This window comes from Melanotaenia boesemani, chromosome 16, assembly GCF_017639745.1.
Source record: "Melanotaenia boesemani isolate fMelBoe1 chromosome 16, fMelBoe1.pri, whole genome shotgun sequence".
Lineage (NCBI taxonomy): Eukaryota > Metazoa > Chordata > Actinopteri > Atheriniformes > Melanotaeniidae > Melanotaenia > Melanotaenia boesemani.
In genome coordinates this window covers 370,331-385,133 of record NC_055697.1, presented here as the reverse complement: position 1 = coordinate 385,133, position 14,803 = coordinate 370,331, and the positions used below count along the sequence as shown (strand labels likewise).

The 14,803-nt window shown below is 39.9% G+C and overlaps 1 protein-coding gene across 2 annotated transcripts in view; it reads right to left on the bottom strand.

The window, feature by feature from the left end:
* Positions 1 to 12,992, bottom strand: part of fbxw4 (F-box and WD repeat domain containing 4) — a 72,998-nt gene extending 60,006 nt beyond the window's left edge. For both annotated transcript variants that reach the window (XM_042009670.1, XM_042009671.1), the window contains exons 1-5: positions 12,709 to 12,992; positions 8,649 to 8,744; positions 7,268 to 7,453; positions 4,299 to 4,431; positions 358 to 443 (exon numbers count right to left, since the gene is read on the bottom strand). In XM_042009670.1, coding sequence (XP_041865604.1) covers positions 358 to 443; positions 4,299 to 4,431; positions 7,268 to 7,453; positions 8,649 to 8,744; positions 12,709 to 12,893 — 686 coding nt within the window. In that variant the 5' untranslated portion in view covers positions 12,894 to 12,992. The remainder of the gene's footprint in view (positions 1 to 357; positions 444 to 4,298; positions 4,432 to 7,267; positions 7,454 to 8,648; positions 8,745 to 12,708) is intronic.
* Between the last annotated feature and the right edge of the window lie 1,811 nt (positions 12,993 to 14,803).

The window sequence follows — 14,803 nt, the reverse complement described above, 5'->3', positions numbered from 1 at the left end:
GTGTGGAACCTTTACAACGTGTTAAAACACCATTATCCTCCACAGGGGCGACGCCCATGTGTTGTTGCATTAATGTTCTTTATATATTCTTATTATTATATTATTATATAATAACTTGTTTAACTTGTGGAGAGCTGGTATATAGAAGTCTTCATCTTTTCATCACCTTCCAACAAAAGTAAAAAAAAAAACAAAACAAAAACAAACAAAAAAAAAAAAAAAACAACAAATATTAATGGTAAATCATCCACAATGTGAAAGTGAAACAGCAACAAGAGGAAAGCTGGAGGTGTTTTATCTGACTCCCTTTTTATGGCAGATGAGAATCTTTACCGGTGGCTCTGAGTAAATCCTTACCTAAGCGTGGGACTAATAGCAACTGACCAGACTCGGTCAAACATGGGAATTGTAGCTCTGGGGGTGCTGGAAGCCACACTCCAAATCTACAAGAAAAAAAAGGTGACCAGTTAAAATATTTGACTATAAACCACCAAACAGTAATACACAGTACATGCACATGTACATGTTTAGCCCTTGAAACTCTGCCAAATTGCTGGCATCCCTGAGTGCTTAATGCGGATTTATACTCGTGTGGTGTCTGTGTGCGGTTGGCTACGGCGTAGCTGACGCTGGTGAGTTTACTCTCCACTCGAGCATAGGGGGAACGCCTCGCTTTGGTGTTGTGCTGCAGTTTCTCCTCCTAACCTGAAGGTGGCAGCAGGGGCGATATCGACCGGTAAACTCACCAGGTCGGAGTTCTTTTGATGGTTCACTTCAGTTCCGGTACATATTTTCTGTTTTAAAACAACAATGGCGTCCAGTGTCTTTATTAGCTTGTGGAAGAAAACAAAGATGTAATTTGATCAGGCTCTCGCAAACTTGAACCAATGGGTGTTGTTTTTAGAAAAGGCGGTTACTACACAAATTCAGCAAGGAGATCGAGAAATCCAGAAACTCGTAAGTAGGGCCTGACTGATTAATCGGCAGGTCGATTAAATCGGCCGATATTAGCCCTTTTCAAAATGGCCAATATTGGCCGTTGTTTTGCTGATTATACGCTGATTTAGTCATACTTTCTTATAAAACAGGAAATGCTGTTGTGTTGGAGTCTGCAGAATGATGTCCTTGCAGCGTTTGTCCACTAGATGGAGCTCTGACTCCATTCAGTCCCACAGTCATCCCCGTGTTTTCAGCAGGGTTAGCTAGTAGCTAGCCAGGTTACATTACAGCAATGGGCTGAGTGGAGCTTCCCAACAGGTAAATTTATAATAATGTTGTGAAATTAATGACTCAGCATGTCTCCAGTTTCAGTTTAACTCAGTGTGTAATGACCAGTTACGCATGCTTTTTTGTGTCGGTCAGCTTTTTATTTACGCTAAGTTGCTAAAGTTGTGCTAAATTAGCTTAAGGCACTTCCCGTTGTAATGTTTTGGCTTACTGGAACTCTTATTTTGAAGTGTGAAGCACTAGAACAGGATGTGCATGTAAAATGTTAGAGCATTGCAATGTCGACTTTTAGCCATAGTAGCACATCAAGAGCATGAAATAAAGAACCGGCTGATGTCGGCAGTTCACACATATCGCCAGTCATCTATGTCAGCAATAGCATCGCTGTTATCCCAAACTAGCGTAGCATTAGCTAAGTAGCCAGTAACTGCAGAAATAACGTAAGTGTATAAAATATCTGAGCGTCCATCACTCCGTCAGCTGCAGGTGGAGGCGTATTTTAGGAGGAGAGGTGTGGATGCAGAGGGGAGGAGCTTTACTCACTGCAGCACCTAAAACTTTATTAACATTACAGTCTGTCTTCACCACCGTCATGATGTCATGTCTTAGTTTTACTTTGTCAGAAAATACTAGCGTGAGCGGCTGTAACAGCGACTCTGTGTTACAGTTAGTGCCAGACCATGGTGACCATTATATATAAAACACAACGCTATCAAAGATGACGTCTTTCTGACATTTGAGAAAAACATATCTGGTTTTTATTTTGGTTCATATGTGATTTATGCCAGGATATATTTCATGGCAAAGAAAATGTTGGAGAAAAGAAAATGTAATTTAAAGAGTGCTGGGCACTTGAACGCGTTAATCGTGCATTAATGCAACGCTTAATTAAAGCTGTTAATATGTTTAATCGCGCGTTAAGTTTTTTTCTTTCCTTTCCGCCAGCTTTGATGACAGAAACATGGCGTCCATGTCTCTCTTCCCTGCTGCAGCAGTGATGATGTAATCAGGAGAGAGCGGGTTTATTAAAATGAAGAGACGTTTTCTGTCTGGAAATTAAGAAAGAAGAAGAAGAACCGACGTTTCTCTTTGTCTAAACTCATGCAGATCATGCAGACAGGAAACTGCTCCCAAAAGACACAGAAACTTTTTATTTATTTATTTTTTTAATAAATGCAGTTTTAGTTTAGGCCAGACAGCAAAGGTAAGACATGCTTTCTGACTTTTAAAAACGTGCAGCATAAATCGGGTCTTCTTCTGCCTCTGGTTCGGTGAATCTTGGTCCTAGCGACATGAAACTTCCAGCTGTGGAATCTGTGAGATGTGAGCTTTCAGTAGAGGAGCCGTTTGTTCGTGTTCATGGGGAAACATCATCTGTGTTTATGTATTTTCAGACTTTGTCTAGCTGCTCTTTGAGCTGTTTGTTGTCTTAACTGTGTTTGTTGGTGATAGAAATGGTTTTACTGAGCTGGTAGCTGAGATTCTGGACTTTCTGTGGATACCACACATGTTTATAGTTACATCTACAGACCTGACGTTACACCCGGAAACCAGATGTTAACCCTTAACTCCCGGTAGCGGAGGCTGCAGGTGCAGAGGTGAAGCTAAACAGTCAAGCTAAGAATGAAAGTTTAGAGAATTTATATCCAGAAATGTGGATAATGAAGCAGTGAAGGTGCATGGATGGAAGTTATTGTGCATATTGTGAATATTTCTCTCTCCTCACCATCTAGAAGCTGTGAGATTCTCATCCTGCTTTCTGTCTGTTCACCTGATGCTGATATTCATCACATATTGTTCCTTCTGTGTTTAGAAGGAAGCAGCTTCACAGCTTTAAATTCATCCTGCTGACTTTTTACCTTTTAGTTAGTAAATCCTGAACATTTCATCCTTCTTTCTCATAAATATTTGATTTTATATATGAAGAAATATTTTATCTGAAAATTGCTGCCAAACCTGTTTATGTGTTTAGTGCAGGGGTTTGCAGCCTTTCCAATCCAAAGAGACATTTTTCCCTCAGCCAGCTAAATAAAACTCCTTTAGAGACGCAAATGTTACCAGACTTTTCAAAAAGTCAGCTTAATATATCTTTTAATGAAGAGCCACATTTTTATTTCCATTTTTAGGTTTTAAAATAAAGAAAAACATAAAACCTTTATAAAAAAAGAGGATAAACAGACTTTCTTCTAAGGGATGTAGATATTTGTGGAAAATGATGTAAAAGCAAAAAAAAGTCCCTGGTTTCCAACCTAATGACAAGATAGATTTAAAAAATATTTTAGCCACGTATTTAGAGACATTGTGGAAGGTCCAGAGAGACACTTGCAGCTTTAAATATATATGTGTGTGTGTGTGTGTTTATACTGTATGTATATGTACATATGGACAAAATGTTGTGAAACAGTAAATTGTTCTGCATGTAATTCATATTTTTGTTGGTAGAAGCATTAATGAACCAAAAATCAAGATTTTGGTTTATTTATTGATTAATATATTTTTAAAATCAGTTATCAGAATTTTTTTTTGCCAAATATTGGAATCGGCATCGGCCTCAAAAAAATCCATATCAGCCGGGCCCTACTCTGCGTAGCAGGGGTGCACACCATGTTTGAAAGAAGTGTGCGTTTTTTTTTTTTAACTTGTCCTGTCCAGCATCATAGCAGCAAAATGATAATCTGGTTGCTGTAACGTGCTGAACAAATTTGCTCTGCCAAGGGGAGGCCTATGGGTAAGGTGCGTCAGACCTGAGCTAGGCAGCACTTACGGCAGTGACGCAGACACCTCGCGAGTATAAATCCACCTTTAGATCCTCACCAGTTTCTCAGGAACAATAGTGTGTAGTGTGTAACTCTGTGGGGTAAACTGTGATGGATAACTTACTCTTTAGGTGATCTACAGAAGTTTTCCAGGCATTTATATAAAAAATAGCAAAAGAATGACTTGGAGTTTTAAGGGTTAAACATGGGTTACTAAACATACCAAAATAATGTTTAAAAGCATTTTCTTCTTTAAAATAAATGTGTTAGATTATAAATGTTGAGGTGCATCAGTACCTGTACAGGTGTTCTTACCCGTGCTGTTCGGTCTCTTGATCCACTGATGATGAGTCCATCTTTAGAGTCCAGACAGTTCACTTCCTGACTGTGACCTGACAACCACAAAGAGAAGTCTCTTCTTCTGCTCTGGACCAGGATCCTGCCATCACTAACACACAGAAGAAGAAGATGTAGTCAGCTGCTTCAGTTATCATGACTGAATGTAAAATGTACATCAAGTTGTTTTCTCTCTGACTCCTTCTTTCTCAACTAAACTTTCTGCTGTATTCACAAAACATTGAAAATGATCATTTTAAAAACTGATCTGTTAAAAAAAAAAAAAAGGATATAGCGTAAACTTCCTCCTATTCAGAGTCTCAGAGCAAATTTCTTTTACTACTTACTTATAATAGCCAGGTTAATACAGTCTAATTTTATTACACCTTTAGATATTTACTTTTGCCCTCAGCTGATTGCCATATTTTACAAAATAGAAACAATTCCACATGAAGAACATCTGGCAAATGATCCATGACTCATCCATGCTTGGATCATCAATATTTAAATGAATAGATTACAACCCTAGAAAACACTGTCTCATAAATAAACACCACTCCGTTGCACAGAAACCAAGCCTATCTTCAGCTGGATTCCATGTATATTACATCATAATCCTTTATGTGAGATGGCAATCAATACTTTATAAAAAGCAACAGACGTACGCAGGAAAAAAGGAAATACAACGCACAAAAACTTCGCCTGTTTCTATTTGGAAATCACAATCAACTCTGAAGTCGGTGCACGTGACGGAATGCCTTGCCCGGGCCACATGGTGGCTATTAAAGGTCAGGTGAATGCCTTTAATAAATATTGATCATATCAACCAAGAGGATCAGAGAGGTCCAAAACCCCACAGAGGTCGGAGAGCACCACAGAGGTCCGAAACATCACAGATGTCAGAAAACATCATAGAGGACCAAGAGCACAACAGAAGTCTGAAAGCACAGAGAGGACAGAGAGCATCATAGAGGACGGAGAGATAGAGGTCCTAAAGCATCACAGATAAACCAGAGCATCACAGAGCATGCAGTAATTCTTGATGGTCTCTGAAAATCTGTTCACTCCAGGGTCTCGTGCCATATCGCCCAGCAGTGCCGTTTTATATCCAACTATCAATTTTCTGAATAGCTACAGGCGATTACTTAGTGTTCCCTGTCTGGAATTTTACAGTGTTTTACAAAACACTTTAAAACTTAACTAGTAAGCATTTTCCAGCACCAACATTGCCCACTTTTACATTAGTTTTAATTCCCTTTTAATTCAGAATAAAAATGAAATCGTCTTTAAAATGACCTTGTAAGCACCAAATTCTGATCGAAAATGGCTAATCCGAATTAAACTTGGTACTGTACCTCCCTTCTTCTCTTCAGCTGACCAAAGTGAAGCAGTATGCTGGTAGGCCTGCCAGGATAACAAATGCTGCTGTGCAATAAATTTTCTCAGAAATTATTGCGATAAACAATAACATTGCGCAAAGCAATCATTTTGTCATTTTAAGATCATTTTCAACTAATATAATGACAAAAAAATCACTAAACTTTCATTTCTAAAGAACATTTTACACTGGAACTGGAAGAAATTTTAAATAAAAAAAACAATAAATAGAATGGACTCTCAGTCTCAACAATGAATAAAAACCAAACACAATAAGAATGATAGATAATAAAGTTCTGTAAACAAAATATATATAAAAAAATATTAAACATGGGGCTCAGACTGCCAGTTAGTACCATTGTATTAAACAAAAACTAGAAAAAAAAATACTGAGCATGTTGCTGTTTGTGAAGCTGAAATATCTCTCCTCATCACTGCGTGTCAGACTGATCTATAAGCAATGAATGAATCACACTGCTGCGATGCTGCACTTTTCCACATATGCTGGAACACCGGCCCAAGAGTAATGTGGCCCACTGGGAATCCTACCAAACCTCTCAATTAGCCGGCATTGCTTTTGATGTGTATTTCAGCTTGAGAAATCGGAGGTTTAGCGTGAGAAGGCCCTCAAATGCGTCAGTCTCACAGCTGATGTGTGAGAGCTGGCAGCCCTGTAAAACAAATGGGGTATACCGGCTCACACAGATTAAGTGGGTTACCACGGTTCAACCCAGTGTCCTCCCACAGTGCAGCTGTCACGTTCAGCTTTGAAACTAATGAGCATCCGAACCATCGTCTTCCAAATCCCAAGTTTCTCTGGCTTGCTACTACTCATGAGCTGAGAATTCATGAAACTTTGTTGGTGAAGGTACCGCTACCTTTGAATGGCTCTTGTGCTGCAACATGCTGCTGTTAAGTATGACACAAGAGAGATCACTCCACAAGAAACAAGAGCATTCAGTCGAGATACCTATTATACCACCTATCATAGTGAAACCTATTGTCATACACAGTCATGGTAAAGTAAGATAGAAAAAAAACTAATTAAAATTATTGTGGTGGCAAACTTGTCGCGCTAATTTTTTCTTACCGTGCAATTAATTAACTTATTGCAACAGGCCTATATGCTGGTGTCAAGCTGCTGCTTAAAAACTAGAATCACAATCAGAGCAAAATTGGTTCTTATTTTGTGATCTTCCATGTTGTAGATCAGGGGTGCCCAGGTCCAGTCCTTGAGATCTACTATCCTGCAACGTTTAGATACATCCCTTTTCCAACACACCTGAATCAAATAAATGGCTTGTTACCAGGCCTCTGCTGAACTGAATGACATGCGGATGAGGGAATTCAGCCCTTTGATTCAGGTGTGCCGGAGAAGGGATGTATAAAAAAGCTGCAGGATAGTAGATCTCAAGGACCAGACTTGGGCAGCCCTGTTGCAGATGAAGAAAAAAAAAAAAGGGAACTGGAGTTTGTTTACTTCCGGTAGACATAAATACGTCACGTCCGCCTTCTGTAAACCTCAATTCGGAGCTACTATTTCCATGTAAACATGAAGGAGAATACCTTACCTTCCTCCGCTGATCAGGTGAGACACTGTGAGAACAAAGCGACAGACATCACCATCGTGGCCGGAGAAGATTTCAGATGGTCTCTGCTGGAGCCTCTTGGAGCCTTGGTGAAGCCGATACGCTCCAATATGAGCAGCCTGGGACAAAAACAGTAAATCCCGATCCAGCTGCAACCATGGCAACAGTCTGTAAGAAACACAAGTCAAACAGAAAGCACAACCATTAGTAAAGGATATTCAGACGGATATCAGAAAAATGCTTGTTAGCTTCTTCCCGTAGGTTAAATATGGATGTCAAGCTTTGGAGAAGGGAACTGTGTCTTTTCTCAGTAGAAAGAATAAACCTAGAAGACTTATCCTGCTGGGAAATGTAACTAAATCATGCATGTTAAGATCTCCATTTTCCCTGTGACGGAGAGTAAAATGAAGTCAGAAACAATGAAAATGGCTTTTACAGTCTCATCTGCAGAAGCCACATCAGGAGGGTCATATCCTTCCTTCTAAAAGAAAGGAATATCCGGTCTGGATAATGATGGGTGGCAGGTTTGGATCCACACTTCTCATCTCAGATGACAGACCAGTTTCCTCTCACAGACAGAAAAAACATGCTTTCTCATTAACAGACATGTAAACACATGTTCCACTGGAAAAAATAAGATGTTAGACTTAGTTTATGCAAATGTTAAAAATGCATCCAGGTCTTCTGCCCTGGAAGATCAGAACATAATCTGGTTCTTCTCACCTCCACCTACAAGCCCATCATTCAGCGGCAACCAGTCATCACACAGACTATTAAAAGTGAGAAGAGGACTACAGGGAAACGTTTGAAATCCAGCTCCAGCAGAACAACATGAGTTATGTGTGGTCAGGAATGAGAAAGATCACGAGCATTAAGTTAAAGGGGGATCAGGCTGATGGAGGGTCTGGACAGAGCTGAAGAGCTGAACATGTTCTACAATAGGTTCAAAAATTGGCCTAGTTTTTTTTTTAATGCTGTGCTGGCAGATTGTCAAAATGACCCCCTCTGGCTGTTCTAGGGTGTATTGAAGTTTTGGTGGTTTTAGTGTTAAAGAAAACCCCCGGATCCAGGAGGTAATCCGGATCCGGACTCTACAAATCCTTTTTTCTGGCTGCTGTGTTGTGCTGAACAAATTTGCTTTGCCAAGGGGAGCTTTATGGGTTTAACACGCCTCTTGATAATCATACATACATGAAATGGGGCGCAATCGTTTGTCTGAGTGGCATTGCCCCAGTGTGATGTCATCGGAGGGCCGGACCCCAGGCAGACCTGACTACCAGAGTACATCTGGTACCTACAGGGCACTCTCCTACACCAGTCAGTCCTTTCTGCTTACTGATTCAGCCTGAAGGAAACAACTCACCTGATTTTCCATCTGAGAAGAACCAACTTTTTGCAAACCCCATGAAACCAGTTCTGGGCGGTCCTCACTCGCTCCTTCAGAGGTATATGAGGATATCTGCAATGACAATTCAACATTACTAGGATTTTAATAGATATGAATGCTGACAGAATAATGCTCATAATATCTATTTGATGATGACGATGATGATAGATAAATAAATAAATAATCTTCATTTTTATCAAACATCCATATGTGCATATTTGTGGTGCCTGATGACTGGAGGAACATCTGACCATCACTTATCTGATGAGTCACATTAAAGATTACAGGTTGTTCAAATGATCACTTCACACATAAGCACACATGAAAATTTCAGTGAGATTTTTAGCAGAAAACATTTACCTGAAACATTTCTGACTGACCCCAAAACTTAAACTGAAACTATGATTTTCATCAATCATAGTTTCATCAATCTCTTCTTGACGAGGCCTGCTGTATGAAATGACAGCCCAAAATTAAATGATGTATATCTTCACAACTACAAGGACTGTGTGTACGATCTTGGTCCCTACAGAATGCTGAGACATGTGAAATTATTACAGAAGTGTCAGAATCAAAATGTGAAAAACTTTTTTTATGGTGGTGCAAGACAAGAAAAACTGAGATCAGCCTGGGTTTAGATATGCTTACTAGGGTGAAATAAGTCCTGCTTCATGACCACTGTTCCTCCACAGTGGTGAACTCAGTTGGGACCATACTGTGTTTGTTCATGAGCCTCTCATCCACTATTTAGAGTTGTTTGCTTTTTTTCTTGCAGGTCTGCTTCTAAAGCAATATTTCTTGAAAACAGTTCCTCTAGGTGTTTTTTCGCTACTAATGATTTTCTATTATTGTGGTATCAGTACTGCAATGAAAGCATTTAGGGCAGCTAATGAATGAAGCACAATTGCATAGATTGGTGGTTCCCAACCTGGGGTCCAGGACCCTCCTAGGGGGTCTCTCAAAGAGCACAGGGAGTCCCCGAGGCTTTGAACTTTCAGAGCTATTGTGATTATGGTCCACACACTGTCCCCATTTTAAGGGGAAAAATTAAGGCTCTATGTTATTAATTTAACTTTAGCTTTGTCAAAGGACAGAACTCAGCCAGAATACATCATTTATGGTGAAAATCTTACTTTTGAAAGCATAAAACCAAGCACGGTTTCAACACAGGGTAGTGCAAGGCGTCCATGGCTTTTTAATATTTACATGGAGGTGGACCTCAAGGAAACTAGGTTAGGAACCAAATGCAGACCTTCTATGACAAATTGTTGTATGTGACTGTTTTCTACAGGTAGTTTTGATGTCAGTGGTTTGGTGGAAAGAGCTTTCTAAAGAAAATCTCACTAAAATTCCTCCTGCTTTTGTTCTGCCTCCCCTCCCTGTTTCTTGACTTTGCAGAGGGTCTAAATGATATCATATTGTACCACCAGCCCAATGACAAGAAGAAGAAAAGGGGTTTTTGCTTCCTGGAGTACGAAGATCACAAGACGGCAGCTCAGGCTCATCGTTGACTGATGAGTGGCAAGGTGAAGGTGTGGGGAAATGTGGTTACTGTGGAGTGGGCTGATCCTATTGAGGACACAGATCCAGAAGTCATGGCTAAGGTAAGGATTAGGTCCTTGTTGTTGTACTATCAATGTACTATCATGTGTGGCCATATTTTCTGAGACCATCTCTTGTGTTTTAGAATTTTTCAATTTCATGAAGGAAGGGAGAAACAAAAAGCCTTGTGTGTCTATTCCCAGGTCAAGGTGCTGTTTGGGAGGAACTTGATAAGCACTGTTACAGAGGAGATACTTGAAAAAGCCTTCAGTCAGTATGGAAAGCTGGGGAGAGAGAAAAGAACTGAAAGATTATGCCCTCATCCACTTTGAGGAAAGAGACGGTGCTGTAACGGTACAGAAACAACATTACAAATCATTCATGCTGAAGATAAACTTATTTCTGTGGCTGTGAAAACACATTTGAATGTGTGCTTGATTTATTTAACAGGCTTTAGCTGATCTCAGTGGCAAAGACCCTGAAGGAGAGAACATTGAAATAGTCTTTACCAAGCCCCCTGGCCAGAAGAGGAAAGAGTGCAAAGCCCAGAGACAAGCTGCCAAAACGCAAATGTAAGCTAGAACACTTAAATTAAAACTTGGAATTGAAGTGCCAGTAAAATATGTGGACACACCTGCCCGTTAACTTTGAGTGTGTGTCCAAACTTTTGTCTGGTACTGTAGGTCATCAACAGATTTCTGATTATTTTAAAAAATGCATTTGAAGGATTTTAACAAACTGTTGATACATTTCAAACCACTTTCAAATATTGCCTTTTTTAATCACATGATGATCAAATCTGGATATTGTTTTGTATCTGATGCAGATGTGATGCTATGCTAAGTGTGTGTATGTGTGTCTTCATCAGGTATGATGAATACTATTATGAGCCTCCCCACATACCACCACCCACAAGAGGCAGAGGGAGAGGTGGGCGAGGAGGTTATTCTTATATATATTAAAATGACATGGACAAAAATGATGGCACCCATAACTTAATATTTAGTTGAACAACCTTTTGAGGCAATCCAACGATTCCTGTAACTGTTAATGAGACTTCTGCACCGCTCAGCAGGTACTTTGATCCACTCCTCATAAGCAAACTGCTCCAGTTGTCTCAGGTTTGAAGGAGCCTTTTCCAGACGCCATGTTTCAGCTCCTTCTAAAGATGCTCAACAGGATTTAGATCAGGGCTCATAGAAGCCACTTTAGAATAGTTCATGTTTTCCTCTTAGCCATTCTTGGTGTTGTTAGCTGTGTTTTGGGTCTTTGTCCTGTTGTAAGACCCATGACCTGCGACTGAGACCAAGCTTTCTGACACTGGCAGCACATTTCTCTCTAGAATCCTTGATAGTCTTGAGATTTCATTGTTCCTGCACAGATTCAAGACACCCTGTACCAGATGCAGCAAAGCAGACCAGAACATAACAGAGCCTCCTCCATGTTCCACAGTAGGGACGGTGTTCTTTTCTTCATATGCTTCATTTTTCCATCTGTAAACATAGAGATGATGTGTCTTGGTAAAAACTTCCATTTTTGTCTCATCTGTCCATAGGACATTCTCCCAGAAGCTTTGTGGCTTGTTTGTAGTTTGTCTTTTTTATGGTTTGTTTTTAACAATGGTGTCCTCCTTGGTCGTCTCCCATTAAGTCCACTTTGGCTCAAACAAGGACGGATGCTGCGATCTGACACTGGAGTTTCTTTAAACCTGAAGTTCACCTTTAATGTCTTTAGAAGTTTTTCTGGGCTCTTTTGTTACCGTTCGTATTATCCGTCTCTTTGGTTTGTCATCAGTTTTCCTCCTGCGACCACTTCCAGGGAGGTTGGCTACAGTCCCATGGATCTTACATTTCTGAATAATATGTGCAGCTGTAGTCACAGGAACATCAAGCTGCTTGGAGATGTTCTTATAGCCTTTACCTTTAACATGCTGGTCTATAATTTTCTTTCTAATCTCCTGAGACAACTCTTTCCTTTGCTTCCTCTGGTCCATGTTGAGTGTGGTAAACACCATGTCACCAAACAGCACAGTGACTACCTGTAGCCTATATATAGACCCACTGACTGGTTACAAGACTGTAGACACCTGTGATGCTAATTAGTGGACACAGCTTGGATTAACACGTCCCTTTGGTCACATTATTTTCAGTCTTTTCTAGGGGGACCATCATTTTAGTCCAGGCCTGTTTTTTTAAATAATTCTGTTGAAACATGGTTGAAAAGCAGCGTCTGATTTTCACTGGTTAAATTTCATAGAATTTTTATTTATTACTTTAGTCAGATTGAAGTTATTTCTGAGAACATTGTGAGTTTTTCTTTCATTAACCGAAGGGTACAAACACTTTTGTCCATGTCTGTATATATATATATATATATATATATATATATATATATATATATATATATATATATAAGTGAGTACACGCACCGAATTTTTGCTATTATGTCATGACATCTTCTTCTGTGAGATACTATGCACGTCAACATGTCTCACCTGTCCGTCCCGTTCCAGGTAATTCCCGTGTTTAAAAACTGTTTAGCAACCTTCCTCCACACCGCGTCCCGGTTTATGAAGCCGTTCAGGTTTTTACAGACCAGACAGAGACGGCAGAGGGACGTGTGGTCCAGAAAGGACAGGATGTGGTACAGGACGTCTTCTGGAAGCTGAAGGAGTTGCATGGTGGGGAGAGGTCTGCCGAAAGACTGAGGATAAACAGTAGAAACTCCGCTCCATGTTTCAGAGAAAAAACAGGAAGTCTGTCGTTGTTAGCTGATGACGACAAACGTACGTGCTCCGACGTGTGTGACGTCAGTACGTCAGCAGATAAAAACGGCCGCAGGACGGGAGGAGATGTTGGAGAAGAGCATCCCGGATGGAGGATGGAATAAAACTCCTGGTTTCATCCTGCTTTCTTTGGGAAATAAAAATGTATTTTCTGACAGTTCTGATCTAAATGTACTTGTTAGTCTTATTTCACTTTCACTAGCCACTCTTTCACTGACTTTTTCCTCATTCCCTGACTTTTTCCTCATTCCCTGACTTTTATCAAAATGTCAAGAAGTTAATGATTGTACAACTTTTTTCTGGCTGTGGTGTTTCCTGACGCATATTCTTGGATGTACTGATGATTGATCAGTTCCATTAAGACCTAAGTTTTACTCCCAGGCAGATTTGCACATGGGCAGCAGCAGACATATCAGCCTACTTTTTTATTTTATTTGGAGATTTTTTATATAGTTTTTCTTTAGTGCATGCAGAGAATAGATACATCTACACTGAGTGTTGTGTATGTGATGCAATAAGTAAATTTAGTTCACTTGCACCCAAGCAGACTGACTCTCTGGTGGACAATAAATACTGAGTCCCATCAGGTGATGACAGGTCAATGTCAATGTCAAGTTTATTTGTATAGCACCTTTCATGTGAAAGACAACTCAAGGTGCTTTACATGGAGATCATCAACAACAACAAGACAAACAAACAAACAAAAACAATTTAAGAAAAATTTACAATAAAAAAAAACATAAAATGAGGCTAAAATTCCCAAATACAATAAAACACTGAACATACAGACATCAAGAAAAAAAAGAGAGAAAAACTAAAATTAATCATAAGCTATGTTAAAAACGTAGGTCTGTAATTTAAACTTAAAAGTGTTGAGCACCGTTTCACGATGAAAATTTTCAGGTAAGGAGTTCCACAATTGGGAAGCGTAGACACTAAATGAAGCTTCACCATGTTTACTCTGGACCCGAGGAAAGACCAGTGCCAGCTGATCTGAGAGGCCTACGGGGTTCATATGGGGTTAAAAGGTCAGATAAATATTTTGGACCTTGACCTTTCAAAGACTTATGAACCATTAAAGGATTTTAAAATCAATTCTTTGAGGAACTGGAAGCCAGTGCAATGATCTTAGTACAGGAGTAATATGGTGTCTTTTTTTGGTTTTTGTGACTACCCTAGCGGCAGCATTTTCTATCAGTTGTAACTTTCTGACAGCTAACTTTGAGAGACCTGTAAATAAACCGTTACAGTATTCCAGCCTACTTGAAATAAATGCATGGACAAGTTTTTCTATGTCTTGTCTGGATCTAAAGTCCCTAAGCCGTGTAATATTTCATTTGATGATAAAATGCTGACTGAAGAAACTAGTGGGTGCTGTATGGATATGACCCGCTGCAGGGTGCTCCCAGAAAGGGACTGAACCAGATGTCTTTAGTTTGAAGATTTGGTTTGTATGTGGGTGTGTGTGTGGATGTGTGTGTGCGGTTCTGCAAAAATACAGAAAGAGAACATGTAAATATTCCAGTATACAATGAATAAGGCACATACTTATAACAAAATGAATGAATAACTAATTCTGTACACTCAAATACAGTGAGAAGTGGAACTAGAATAGCATTGTCATACGCTATTATACAATAACAGCATCAAATATGCTATAAAAGTGCCGTAATGGCCCTTTAATGCGGCCATGGTAACGATTGCGTCACGTGGCCCAGGAGCCACGCTGTCTAACCAGCACGCTGCCTCTAACATGACGGCCCTGCTACAGAACGGCCTACCCAGCCTTTGCATTGAACTAGCA